The sequence below is a fragment of the Thamnophis elegans genome, chromosome Z (genome assembly GCF_009769535.1).
Source record: "Thamnophis elegans isolate rThaEle1 chromosome Z, rThaEle1.pri, whole genome shotgun sequence".
NCBI lineage: Eukaryota > Metazoa > Chordata > Lepidosauria > Squamata > Colubridae > Thamnophis > Thamnophis elegans.
The window spans coordinates 120,559,052-120,573,498 of NC_045558.1; the positions used below are offsets into that span (position 1 = coordinate 120,559,052).

The window sequence follows — 14,447 nt, forward strand, 5'->3', positions numbered from 1 at the left end:
CGTTGACTGATTGCTAAGAAGCTAGATGATTGCTTCACTAAATTTTCTTCCATGGCTTGACAAACGTCGTGAAAATGAGAAGGTAGGGGGCAATCGAATGCTCTTTTGGTCAGATACCTGGAACACTGCAATTAATCCCCACCGAGGTGCACCTGTGTCCTATATGAAGGGGTTCTCATACTGCATATTCTGTGGGTATCACCCACAGAACCCCAGCCCTTACAGCCTCTGGCCTGGGAATCGGGCATCTTGTATTTCCATCCTTTTAAATAAATAGCTAGTGGCGTCACCCCAGCTGTTGCTGACAACAGGAGAAATGCCAGCCAAGCAGGGGGCACAGGAATAGAAACGCTTAGAGCAATCCCACCCTCTAGAGATATGACGTGCCTGCTCTTGGAGGATGGGCAAAGGGGGCTCACCTATCTCACCCACCCCTGTGGGTTCTTCCTTTGCCCAAGGATTACCCTTGCCAGGACAGGGAGCCATTGTCCCCAGAAGGAGGGTACAGTATGCTGAGTTCAATGCACAGAGCGACTTTTCAAAAGAAGAGTTCTCGGATGCCTTTTGATTTCATACCTAGCGAGTTGAGTTCAGGTTTCCATGCCAGGTCAGCCATTGAATTTCTGAAAGATTGCCAACCAGAATGTGGAGCAGCAGCATTCTGTCGCACCAGAGGGTAAGACTAGCCTCAATGGGTAGAGTGAGACATGCAGGGAAGCAGATGTTGGCTAACCTTTAGGAAAAACTCTAAAGACGAAAGCTGTTCCGTAATAGAACAGGCTTTCTTGGGGAGGTAGAAGTTTCCTACTCTGAAGCTAGTTCAGCAGAAAGTGGACGCCATCTGGCCATAATGCCTTAGCAACTACTTCCCAGCAACGAGGAGGAATTAGTTCAGGTCATCTTATACCTGTATTTTCCAACCTTAAGCGGGTGAAGGACAGCATGCGTCTGGGTTTCAATTCCAGAATTCTCTAGCCAGCCATGGAGGCTGGAGAATTCTGGGAGCTGGTCTGCACACCTTAAAAGTTCCCAAGGTTGGGAAATATTGGTTTAGGTGATCTCCAAAATGTTCTTCCATCTGAATTTGCCTTCCAGTAATCTCTCTGCCAGAAATATGATAAGCAAAAAAGGCCATTGATGGTCTCTTTTCCTTCCTGGGTTTAGAACAACTCATGGCCTTTTCTTTCCAGGGTCAGAGTTCAAATCAGCTCTCCCAAGAAACTGAAGACAGCTAGAGAGATATTTGAATTAGAAATGACAGTCACGATTCTGTCTTCATTGTTGACGACAGGAATTGTAATTCTGTACAATTCTCAGGGGTTGGATTCAGTCGGTTCAGACTGGTTCTGGCGAGCTGATAGCTCAAATAATCAGCTGAGAACAAACCCGTTCGCTCTGATGATCAGATTGGCCTGCACACACACACCCTGTGCTTTACTTACCTATATCTTCTCAGCTGATTAGCATGGCAGAGTGGATTGCCACGCCTCCAGCTGTGTTACTCCCCAAGAAGTAACGTGGAAGGTAAGTTTTGGTAGAACTGTGCACACATGCATAGCGCATGTCAGGTGATTGCAAAACACATTATCACGAACTGGTTGTTAAACTGACAGGATCCCACTACTGCATATACTGTATTAAGCATTCTGTCTGAAATTTTAACTTAAATCTCTTTAGAGGCTGAAATCTCAAATGATTTGGATTAGAGAAATGCCAAATGCTTCATGTCGTCTTGATCCATCAGTGGTGTTGTGTTGTGAGGAACAGAACATGATTTTTGAGCTAGCGTTAATTCCCAGTCCGCCCGTGGAAAATGCTAAGTTTTACAAGTGTCTCCACTTCAGCTCCATTTCCTAAGTTAGCAGCATTTGCATGTACTGATATAGCAATCTTCATCTAGCATTATTTAATCCTTTAACTGTTCTTGTATTTATAATTTTTAACATATTTCTATTTTTATTACATGGTAAGTGGTCTGAGTTACATTGGACAGTGAGATGGATGGCATATCAATTTAATAAATAAAATTGCCTTTTTGAAAAAAAAATATAACTTTGGCTTGTGAAAGATAAGCACTGTTGTATATATTTGTGGAACTGGTAGGATTGTGAGATTTTCCTGATTTTTTGTTCATTTAATATTTGCATGCGGATATTTGGGTCATGTGGAAAACCCATATGTTGCTGCTGTAGTGTATGTTGAGAAGCATAGGTCTTCTCTTAATGGTAGAGGATGAAAAAGATAAATGCAGAAAGAACAAGAAATATCCAAAATTTGCTCTAGTGATTTTCATTGCTACTCAGCTTTTCCTAATGTAAGTGCAAACCAACAATACACCATTCCATTCTATCTTAAGGAAGTGATTTTCAGCAGAGACTAAAAAGTTGTGTCATTGGATCATCTTCACACATTTTAGGTATGCCAAGGAGATACACTTGATCCCTGGGAATTCAATCTGTAAAACGGGAAGTCCATCTGTTGTCTTTGAGGTGCACCATATGGCTGGGCCATCCATGCAGGTGTCTTAAATGATCTCGCCATGGCTCCCTTAGGCTGACATATTTTTTTTCTTGGGGAATGACCACAAGGAACAATTTTGTGCATCCATTATTCATCAGCTCATTTATATGAACCAAGCTTATCTTGTTAGCAAACTCAATTACCCATCCAATCCTCTACAACAGGAGTGTCCAACCTTGGCAACTTTAAGACTTGTGGATTTCAACTGGTTGGCTGAGGAATTCTGGGAGTTGAAGTCCACAAAACTTAAGGTTGAATATACTTGATCTATACTAAAGTATAGACCATGGGTATCAAACTCACTGCGACACGATGTCATCACGTGACATTTCGTGACAATTTCCCCATTTGTGGAGCTGGGGTGGGCGTGGCCTGTGTGTGACGCATCCGGCCTGTGGGCCACAAGTTTGATACCCCTGGCATAGATTATATGAGCAGAATTTACTGTGCAATTCTAAAACTCTCCTCTAGTTTTTCATTAGGAAGGTCATTCTCAAGCAATCATGCATTTATTTTGTAAAAACTGGAGACGGGTTGATGCTGCAGACTCAGCTCCATAAGGTTAATTCAAAGCACACTACTATAATTCTTAATTTCTTAAATACTGATTTTAATCTAATCATCTGGTAGCACTTTGAGATTTTCCATTTCAGTTCCATTTTCTGGGTGTGCTTGAAAGAGGGAGAGCGTGTTCTGGGGAAGGTGTGCACGCACTTGTGTCCATGTTTTGCCTAAGCTGTTGCATTTTTCCTTTCTGTATCATTGACAAATATTACATGAATATATGTAACATGATCGTTGATGGCATTTGCCAGTATTCCAACCAGTCTTATTTTATTTAATGGCAACAATCCTAGAACCCAAAGAAATAGTTTCAGAGGAACTGTGTTGCTTTGTCATCCAAATTTTATTTATTTAAAACAATTCTATATCTGTTTCCATGCTTTTAAAAAAAGGAAATAGTTCATGGTAAAATTCAAGCAGTTGATAGAATAGTTTTTAAGCATCGCAAACCCAGATATAGCTTACACTGCCCAATAGCATGCTTGCTGTATTACAGTTTTTCTTGATTTCTTAAAGAAGGGTTCCTGCTTCCAACTTTGGCAATCTTGTTTCCCAGGATTAGCTGTTTCCTGGTATGTGGACCTCAACTCCCAGAATTTCAAAGCCAGCATAGCTGTTGCTGAGAATTTGGGGAGTTGAAGTCCACTCGCCTTGAATTTGCCAAGTTTGGGAAATTCTAGGCAAGTTAAAGAGGTTTTAACAGAATAACAGAACAGTCCAATCTCTTTAAAACTTCCAGTTTTGGAGCACTCACAACTTCTGGAGGCAAGTCATTTCATTGATTCATTGTTCTAACTGTCTAATTAATCTCTTTGATTAGTTTCCATCCGCTGCTTCTTGTTCTCAGGTGCTTTGGAGAATAGGTTGACTCAGTGGTGGGTTCCTACCTGTTCAGACTGGTTCGGCCAAACTAGCAGTAGCTTGGCAGCCTGGGTTGCTGGAACTGGCAGCGTCCCAGGCATGCCACGCCCCTGAACCGGTTCTCCCGACAGCGCCATAAGCGGCGCCATCTTGTTTTTTGCTTCTTCACGTGCTTCTTCAGAGCAATTTTAGTTGTACTGTGCATGCGCACGCAAGGTGCATCAAGCAAATGTGTGTGGCGCATCCCTGAGCGAACCGGCTATAGCACCTGGGTTGACCCACTCCTTTTTGTGACAGCCCCTGAAATATTGAAACACTGCTATCATGTCACCCCTAGTCCTTCTTTTCATTAAACTAGACATACCCAATTCTTGCAAATATTCATATGTTTTAGCCTCCAGTCCCTCATATTTGCTGCTCTTCTCTGCACTCTTTCTAGTCTCAAAATCTTTTTTATATTGTAGCAGCCAAAACTGGATGCAATATTCCAAATGTGGTTTTACCAAAGTGGTATTAACATCTGGATTCTATACCCCTGTTAATGCAGCCTAGGACTGCATTAGCTTTTTTGGCAGCTGCAGCACACCTTTAAAATGATATTTGATTGTCTATTAGGATTCTAAGATCCCTCTCACAATTAGTACTAGTGAGCTAGATACCACCTATTCTATACCTGTGCATTAGTTTTTTCTTGTCTAAACTAAAACCTTACTTTTCTCACCATTGTATTTCATTTTCTTATAAAGGACCCAGTGTTCAAGTCTGTCAAGATCCTTTTGTATTTTGAGCCTATCTTCTGAAGTGTTGACTATTCCCGCTAGCTTGGTGTCATCTGCAAATTTGATGAGCTCCCCTTCTATCCCCACATCTAAATCATTGATGAAGATATTGAAGAGTACTGAGCCTAAGACAGGGCCTTGTGGGTTCCCCACTGTGTACTTCCTACCAGATAGATGCAATTTCATTAAGGACCACACATTGGGTGTCGATTGGTCAGCCTATTACAAATCCATTTGGTGGTGATGCTGTCTAACTCACATTTTTTAATCTTATCAAGTAGTAGGTTGTGGTCTACTTATTAAATGCCAAACAAATTATATCTGCAGTGTTTCACTGGTCCATTAATTTTGTCACTGTCAAAGAATGCAGTAAGATTTATTTGGCATGATCTGTTTTTGACAAACTAATGTTGGCTTTTGGTTACGACTTTATTTGCCTCTAGGTGTTTGTAGATTCATTGCTTGATTATCTTTTCCAGAATCTTCCCAGGCATTGATGTCAGACTGATAGGTCTGTAGTTTCCTGGTTCCATTGTTTCTCCCTTTTTTGAAGATGGGAATTGCATCAGCCCTGTTCCAGTCCTCTGGTCATTCCCTAGTGCTCCAGGATCTTTGAAAGACGTTGTTCAGTGGTTTTGAGATCACTGGGATCACTTTGAACCCATATTATAGAAAGCTAAACTGATAGCAATAGCAATAGCAATAGCAGTAGACTTATATACCGCTTCATAGGCCTTTCAGGCCTCTCTAAGCGGTTTACAGAGAGTCAGCATATTGCCCCCAACAATCTGGGTCCTCATTTTACCCACCTCGGAAGGATGGAAGGCTGAGTCAACCCTGAGCCGGTGAGATTTGAACCGCTGACCTGCTGATCTAGCAGTAGCCTGCAGTGCTGCATTTAACCACTGCGCCACCTTGATAGTTGCAGGCAACACTGAATTCAGTGGATCCATTTGTGGTGTCATCTCTTCCCCATTATCAAATAGCAGCTTTGCCTGTTCTCTTTTACCAGATCCCCATTCTGTATTGTTCATATTCACTCTCTGACCTGTTCTCTCCCTGTCTTTTAGAAGGGTCAACCAGGTATGTCCAAAAATGTCAAGATGGAAATCTGGACTGCATGATCGTACTTATGATGTACACAAAAAGAGTGGGCCCTTGTTCACTTAGTCTGGATCTGCACCTTCACTTTTACTGTGGCACAATAGATATAAATTTTAAAAAATCCCTAGAAAAAGCACAGCAACATCCCATATTTCCCGTAATGTGCTTTGTTCCTTGCTAGTTTGTGGTTTGAGAACAAGAGGTACAAGAGATGACAGAACACCAAAAGTTATGAATGCTAATACCTTTATTATGAGTCTATAGTAATAGAATCTTGTATGTCTTGATATGCTTTCCCCCCTCCCTGTTTTAGTCTCCATGAAAATTATGGAGGGTTAGTTTTCTCAAATTACATTTCTGCCTGAGACTCAAATTTCTCTTATTTGTCTATTGTCTTCTTTGTACCTGTTATTCCTATTCCTCAAGGTTATTCCTATTTCCTGTTTAGAGGAAGGGACTGTCTTCCTTATTGAAACTACTCATTCCATGGGGGTCTTTGGGGGTGTGATCACTGAAGACTGGAATAGCCAATCAAAGTAGTCATTATAGAAGAAAGAGGAAATGGGAACTTTTGAGGGGTAAATGGAAGGAGTGGTTTGAGAAAGAATCGAGTCTAATATTTTAATTAGGTATATGCTTAATGACTAAGCACACTGGTAGTCCTTGCATTACAACCAGAATGGAGCCTGACTTTCAGTGATAAGTCGTGATGGTTGTAAAATGGGTTGGTTGTGGCCAGTGGAGGGAGGGAAACCATTAGAACTAAGTTGCCCCAAAGTAGTCTGTCATAATTTTGAACAGTCGCTAAGTGACTGTTGATGAGTTGAGGACTACCTGTACTTAAATAGATAAAATGTACTTATCTCCACAATAACCCTGTGAGATAGGCTGGACTGAGAAAGAGCGCCTGATCTAAAATAATCCAGAAAGCTTCTATGACTGAGAGGGGACTAGATCCTGTATTTCCCTACTCTTGCCTCTTATATCTTGACGACTACAATACACTGATCTCTCCCTTCTAGCCAGTGGTGGGTTGTAGGAGGTTCGTCCCAGTACAGGCGTACTGGATCCTGCCCGTAGCACCGGATACCATTCCGGTACGGTGCTCCGGAGGGTCCACCTGCCCGCCTGCGCTCCTTACCGGTGCTTTATGCTGTTGGCACTTCTGCACATGACACGTATGGGGCCTGCGCAATGCTCTGTGGAACAGCTGGAGGGTCATGGAGATTTTCAGAAGTGTCATTTGACGCTAGATTGCATCCGTGCGCTGCGTGCATTCATGTAGATAATTCCGGGGCTGTTCCAACTGTACTGGTTGGAACAGAATTCGGAACCCACCACTGCTTCTAGCCCAGAAAATACTTCCATCTGTCTAGTAGGCAGAGTTTGGAATACATTTAACTAGGCCCAGACTGAGTGGAATCAAGTGATAAACCATTTCCAAGTTATTTAAGAAAAGTCAGTTGTCTTTGTTTAAGTGTTAATCAAGGGCTGTGCTTTCCTATGTCTTCCCCATGTTCCTTGGACATAAAAGATAATGAAGTGGGTGGGGAAGAAAGGAGTGTCTAACCGGAACAGGGCCTAAGGGAGCAACAAGGCGAATGCTGGAGATCCCGTAGAGTTCTCATAGACCTCTCTGAATTGGTTTAATTTGAAAAGAGCATAAGGAAAAGACAGCCACAATTAAAAGGGCATTCGTGATGGAGAATCAGTGGAAACCAGCGCAACGAAGATCTGTACGATTATGGGGACTAGTTTAATCTCTCTGTTAAACGGAAAGACCTTGAATCTGCAGGTCTCCATTGTCCTTGTCCTCCCACACGCCCTATTTTAATGCTTAGCACTAGCAGAAGCATTACCATGGAAGATTTATACCAGAGGAACATGGTGCAAGCAAAACAGGGCCCCTGGAGTATTACTTCCCACCCACCCTCATCCCTGCCAGGGTCGAACTCTCTCTGTTTGCTGGCAGATGGATGCCTCAATTACATCTTCGCCCCACTTGGACAGCTGTCGAAGGAGATTAAATACGGCTCTCATCGTGAACTTGTTTCCACTCGCTCCTTTTGATTTGTCTGTTTAATTTTTGCTTTTAAAATATTAAGTAGTGCTGAGTAACCTCACTTCAGCTCCATTTAGAAGGGGATTATTACAAGCCTGCCATGTGAGCCTTGGGGAGGGGAAAAATTGCCTCCCACCTTGTTAGTTTGATGCATGCATCCTGAAGGTGCTGTGCCCGGACACCTTTGCATAATATCTCTAGCTTTTGCCCTGGAGGGAAGCCACAACGGCCCAATTGAGTTGCATTCAGCATAATTTATTTAAAAGAATCTTCTCTGCCAGCTAGACTCTTATCAGGCAGCAGATGTGGGGAGAAGGTTGAATACATGTATGCACAATAGCAGAAAAAATCTGTTTTACATTTTGAGCTGAACTTTGGGGGAAAATAATCCTCAATTTGGTAATGCAACTGAGTATTTGCCAGGAGGAATAGCTTGTTCTTTTAAAGCAGGTGAGTCTGACCTTGGCAACTTAAATGCCTCTGGACTTCAATTCCCAGAATCCCCCAGCCTGCCACAAGTCTTAAAGTTGCCATGGTTGGGTCCTCTTGCTTTAAACACTGCCAATATAATTTATAACACTCATTTGACAGGTTGCATCCTAATCTCGAATCTGTTGCTGTGGGGGCTTGTGGCACTGTTGCTATGGGGTTTTGTGGGGTGAGTCTTCAGCGAGTTTGATTTTATAATGTGCATTTCACTTTATGCTTTCATGTGCCCCTTGGCTGATGCAACCCATCATTCTCACGATGCCTTCCTGGTGGCCTCTCTTCAGTGCTCCAAATGCGAATGCAGCATCGGAGGTCCCAAGAACAGCTCTCTGAACGACACTTAATTCCAGGTGAGTCTTATAAAAAGCCAAGAAAATCAGATGGCAAAAAAGATGCGGGGGGGGGGGGGGGAGAGGAGTGGATGCCCGGGAAAAGAGTTGGCACCAACATCAGAATATTAATGGAGAAAGCTTTCCTGCCATAAAGAGAAAGCTGCACCTTTTGATTTTCTGTAATCCTCGGCTTACAATTGGTCACTTAGTGACTATTCAAAGTTATGAGTGGCCTACCTGGGAGCTACTTGGGACCAGTGTTCAAAGTTACAACAGCCAGGCCCACCTTCCTGGATCAAATGACTGAATTTCAGACATTCGGCTGCCAGCCTGCATTTACAATCATTTGCAACCATCGACAATTATGTGATCATGTTTTACGTTGTCTTGCTGAAAACTGAAGTTCCTTCCAGTTTTTTGGCAAAACTGCACCCGTAGTGAACCATTGGTTTGCTTAACGGTCATGGCATTTCCTTAGCAACTGCCACAAGAAAGGTTGTAAAAATCAGGTCGATCGCATGATCAATCTGTTTTACAACCATCGCGAATCACAGCCATAATGGGCAAACAGTAACACCACTGCTTGAATTCCTTGATTTCTGGTGCACACCCAAGAGAGGACTTCAATTAACCCAGTCAGGAGAATGTTCAGTCAATGCAAGCTTTGAAAAGTTAAAACTCAACATTTGCTTTGATTTCTGCAATGGAGGCACCGAAGTTTTATCTCTCCTATCAAGAGCCATAACAACAACTTGAGCCAAAATGGGTAACAGCATAAATGCTAAATAGATGGAAGGCTCTCCTTTTTGCCATGCATACCCTGTTTACCCCCAAATAAGATCTCCGTGAATAATAAGCCCAAACGGGCTTTTGAGCGCATGTGCTAAAATAAGCCCTGCCCCCAAAATAAGCCCTCCCTGAAAGTATTGCAACACAGCAGCAGCCATGAGGTGACATGCTCGCCGCCTCCTGCACCTCAAACATAATAAGACCTCCCCATAAATAAGACCATGCACTTATTTTGGGGGGGGGGGTTCAAAAAAATAAGCGCATGGTCTTTTTTACGGGAAAACACTGTAATACGGAAGGTTTTTTGTTTAATGACATTTTAAAAGAGAATCCCCAAAACAATCATTTCTGTGCTAGATTTTGTAATCGAATAAAATACCAAGCCTAAATAACACAGCCAGTTCAAACAATTTCATAGCTGAGGATACAAAAGTGGACTGAACACATGTCAAAAGACTCAGCTAAGGGTTGTGTCCAAGTCTCTCCACTTTCTAGTAGGATTGGACTACCCTATATATGCTCCTAAACTAGGAGGGAAGCGTAGTGATGGATGGCAGAACGCTTCCTCTGGTGCTTATCTGATTTTTTTTTTCCTTTTTACCCTCCAGGGCTCAGCAAATCCCTCCCAACTTTCTCGCAGCCTAGTGGGACACAAGGGCAGACCAGGGTGAGTATAAATGGGATTATGTCATTAGCCTGCTATTTGGACAGTAGGGCTGGCTGTCAATAAGAATGGCAGCTAAGTAGAGATCCATGTTCTGCACCATCCACCATCCATAACTGTTGGCTTGCCTCAAAATGTATATAAGTTTCTCAAGCTCTGTCCTCTTTCCCATTAACATAGTGAACCAGATAGGACAGACAAACAGAAACCGATATATACTGATTTAGGCAGGGGTGGGCTGCTATGAGTTCTCCCATGTTCGGGAGAACCCGGAGCTATGGCCGGTTTGGAGGACCTCCAAATCCCACCCTTTGCTGTCTTCCCTGCCTCCTCCTCCCATCCTGCCCCTCCCCTCCCAGGAGTCTCCACGTGGCCCGTTTTGGATGCAAGGTAAGTGCACGGAGGCTCGGGGAGGGGGGGAAATGGACTGCCCAGAAGGTCTCTGGAGCCCAGGAGAGGCAGTTTCCACCCTCCTAGAGCTCAAGGAAAGCCTCCAGAGCCTGGGGAAGATGAACATTCTCCCCACACACCGTGGTGCAGGACGCTGACCAGGCCACGCCCACCATGGCCATGCCTACTCAGCAATCGGGCAGAGAACCCGTTGCTGAAATTTTTGAAGCCCATCCCTGGATTTAGTCCATTGGCCCATCTTGCTAAATATGCTTATTTCCCACTTTTCCAATAGAATGTTTTACAAATGCAATGAATATGGATCCGCAATTCCCACTTAACATGGAACAAGCCGAGGCCTTCCAAGCGAAGATGATTGTCCTGTAGTATCACAACTCTAAATTGCTATTGTGATCAACAGTGCATTTCCAAAGTTTAGGACAGAGGGAGGTGGCATATAGTATCTATGGATTGGAAATACATGTAGTCTCCTATATCCAAAACGTTTCTCATTAAGTTTCCAGGTGTGTTTCTATCACCTTTGATATTAGAACTGAACACCAAGGGTAATCTAAATCTCCTTCTTTTAAAAACATTAAATGACATCACCCAGATTTAAAACTCTGTGCAGAATCCCATTAATTCTACTTATGATAGCTATATAAATAAATTAGACCACTTGAGATGTCTGATGGAGCAACATGGCTGGCATGTTCATTCATAACATGGCTTATTGAAATGGGATATGCTTGTCTAAACATGGTTAGCACTCTGTTGAGGAGACCTTATACTTGACTTTTTCATTCTCTTCCCTTGGTTGTCCTAGTACAGTGTTTCCAAGCCTTGGCAATTTCCAAATGATAGGGCTTTTATTCCCACAATTCTCCAGCTAGCATTATTATTAAAGAGAATTCTGGGAATTAATATCTACAGATTTGGAAGTTGCCAAGTTTGGGAGTGTATTGTAGAGTGTCAACCACAGGCACAATGAACCCTTCAGGCTAAACAATTGTTTCAGCTCAAAACTCCATGATTGATTGAGATATATTACAGAGAAACTGAAGAAGCAGTTCTAGTGATGACTAGACAATCCCATGAGCTGTTGGGTCATCATTTCAGATACATTTCCTTACCCTTAATATCTTCAATGGCAACACTTCTAATGTTCTGGAAATATTCTTTAAAAATCAGGTAAATATTCAGACATGTGTCTGCCTTGAAAGCAGCCCATGTTGAACATTATAGCACAATCAAACACCTGGAGTTGACCACAGGAAGTGTTTTATGATATTTATATTATGTCATGAAATGTTTTATAAAATTTGGCAAATTTTAATTCTACGGGAATCAAAGATTCTGGATTTTGAATGAATTCCCGTAAGTTAGCCCATTTAAGTAGCTTGATTCAAACATTGTCGCCCTATGCACTATTTTACTCGATTAAAGTTTACAGGGAAGACAGTTTTAGTGATATATAAATTGTCTGGGCATATTGGCTGTGTTATGAAGTTTTTCCTTTGCTTCTCTCAGGCCAATGAGACTGCCAAGCTCAAAGTTTCACCCCGGCCTCACAAGACCAGCTCTGCTAAGGGCCAGCTGGCTGAAGGTAGGGAAAAACACAGTATCTGTCCAGATTGGAAACCTCTCTGCCAATCCAACATCATAATCTGAAAATCAAGATGTTGGGTTTGTATAACATACTAGACAAGGCTCAACATGGGTTGAGTAGTTTGTGGAATTGTGTTGTGAGAATATTCAGGCTAGCACCTTAAGCCATGATATTGGATTTTTTTAGGCGTAATATATTATGTGAGGAAGGCACTAATGTTTTGTCCGTGGCACGGCAAAACCGCGGTAGACTACAGCGCGCCCGACGAAAGCGTGTACGTGACGTCATCAGCAGCGTGACAAATAAAATTAAAAATAAATAAAATTAAAATTAAAATTAAACTGCACCCATAGTGAACCATTGGTTTGCTTAACGGTCATGGCATTTCCTTAGCAACTGCCACAAGAAAGGTTGTAAAAATCAGGTCGATCGCATGATCAATCTGTTTTACAACCATCGCGAATCACAGCCATAATGGGCAAACAGTAACACCACTGCTTGAATTCCTTGATTTCTGGTGCACACCCAAGAGAGGACTTCAATTAACCCAGTCAGGAGAATGTTCAGTCAATGCAAGCTTTGAAAAGTTAAAACTCAACATTTGCTTTGATTTCTGCAATGGAGGCACCGAAGTTTTATCTCTCCTATCAAGAGCCATAACAACAACTTGAGCCAGAACAATTAAAGCAAGCCGATTCACATAAAGGTAAGGGTTAGGTTTAGGGTTAGGTTAAGGGTTAGGGTTAGGTTTAGGGTTACGTTAAGCGTTAGGGTTAGGTTTAGGGTTAGGTTAAGGGTTAACGTTAGGTTTAGCGTTAGGGTTAGGGTTAGGTTTAGGGTTAGGTTAAGGGTTAGGCTTAGGGTTAGGTTTAGGGTTAGGTTTGGGGGGGTTAGGTTTAGATTTACGCATTAATTTTAAGTTTACCGCTCACAGCGTGCTGTTTTCGTCGCGCTGTGATGACGTCACGTACGCGCTTTCGTCGAGTGCGCTTTAGTCTACCGCGGTTTTGTGGTGGAACCGTTTTGTCAATACAGAGTAAGGATATGTTGTGTAAACACAGGCAAATCGCTTTTAAACTCTGAGACAAAATCCAAATCTTTTTGTGGAAACCATTTTTCACCTACGTATCTTCAAAATCCTGCCAGATCCTTCTTTTCCTTTTTTTTTTTAACTATTTCCAGGAGAGAATCGTGTTTTTGATCTTTCCGATTTTTCCATGGTTCTAAGCGGAACATTTGTGTTTGATTAGCAAGTATGGGAATAAAAATTATGACACTCTTGTAGCAAATTTTGAGGTGCATTGGCAACGTTTATAAAACTCAGAGGGTGGGCAATCTCCTTTCATAAAAGTATTTTCATACTTTATTTCTGTTTGCAAAACCTTTTTGCAATTAGTGATATGGGTGGGGGCGGCGGCAAGGGGTAGGGTCATGTTGTCCCAATTACCTTTGTTAGCAAGAAATATTTTTTTTAATAGTGCCCCATCTTTCCAGCTTCCACTTGCTGTGCTGCTGAATATCATAGCTCTGGGAAGCGAGAACAATTCTCAGCACAGTCCTGATCAAATGAATACATGCACCATTATAAATAAATAACAAGGGGAGAGATTTAGAATGAGTTTTGCTCTTAAATTTTGTAGGGGGAAAAAAAAACCCCTCTTCTTCCACCAGTTTTCTCTATACTCTCTTCCAACAACTTCAGGTGTTACTCCTTCAAAGAATGAGGTTAAGATGATGAGAAGGAACTTTAGATCTTCATGTTTTCCACTCTTGACTCCCTAATGGTAATAGTGAAAAGAGTTCTCATTCTCCAGGCTCAGTGACATATTCTGATATCAGGAATCCTCCTTCCCCCAAGAGGAAAAAATGCTCAGCCTTAAGGGTTGGATGATAAGTCCTATAGCTGTGATGGTGAACCTATGGCACGTGTGCCAGAAGTAGCACACAGAGCCATCTCTCTGGGCACATGAGCTGACACTTGTTGCCCTTCCTGGTGGGCCATCCAGCTGGTCTTCACCAGGCGCATGCTGGGAAGATGATCTTCCAGTTTCTGGTGCACACATGCACACTGGCCCCACCTGGTCTTCTGGTTTCTGGCACACATGAAGACCAGAAACCAGAAGATCATGCTCCTGGCACATGCATGCATACCAGCCAGCTGGTCTTTGCGTGCATGCATGCCAGAATAGCAATAGCAATAGCAGTAGACTTATATACCGCTTCATAGGCCTTTCAGGCCTCTCTAAGCGATTTACAGAGAGTCAGCATATTGCCCCCAACAATC

At 42.5% G+C, this 14,447-nt stretch overlaps 1 protein-coding gene across 1 annotated transcript in view; it reads left to right on the plus strand.

Annotated features, from left to right (window-relative positions):
- The window catches only part of MAMSTR (MEF2 activating motif and SAP domain containing transcriptional regulator), a 54,815-nt gene that overhangs the window by 5,628 nt on the left and 34,740 nt on the right, over positions 1-14,447 (plus strand). The window contains exons 2-4 of the mRNA XM_032236265.1: positions 8,664-8,729; positions 10,109-10,167; positions 12,085-12,160. Of these exons, the coding sequence (XP_032092156.1) occupies positions 8,664-8,729; positions 10,109-10,167; positions 12,085-12,160 (201 nt within the window). The remainder of the gene's footprint in view (positions 1-8,663; positions 8,730-10,108; positions 10,168-12,084; positions 12,161-14,447) is intronic.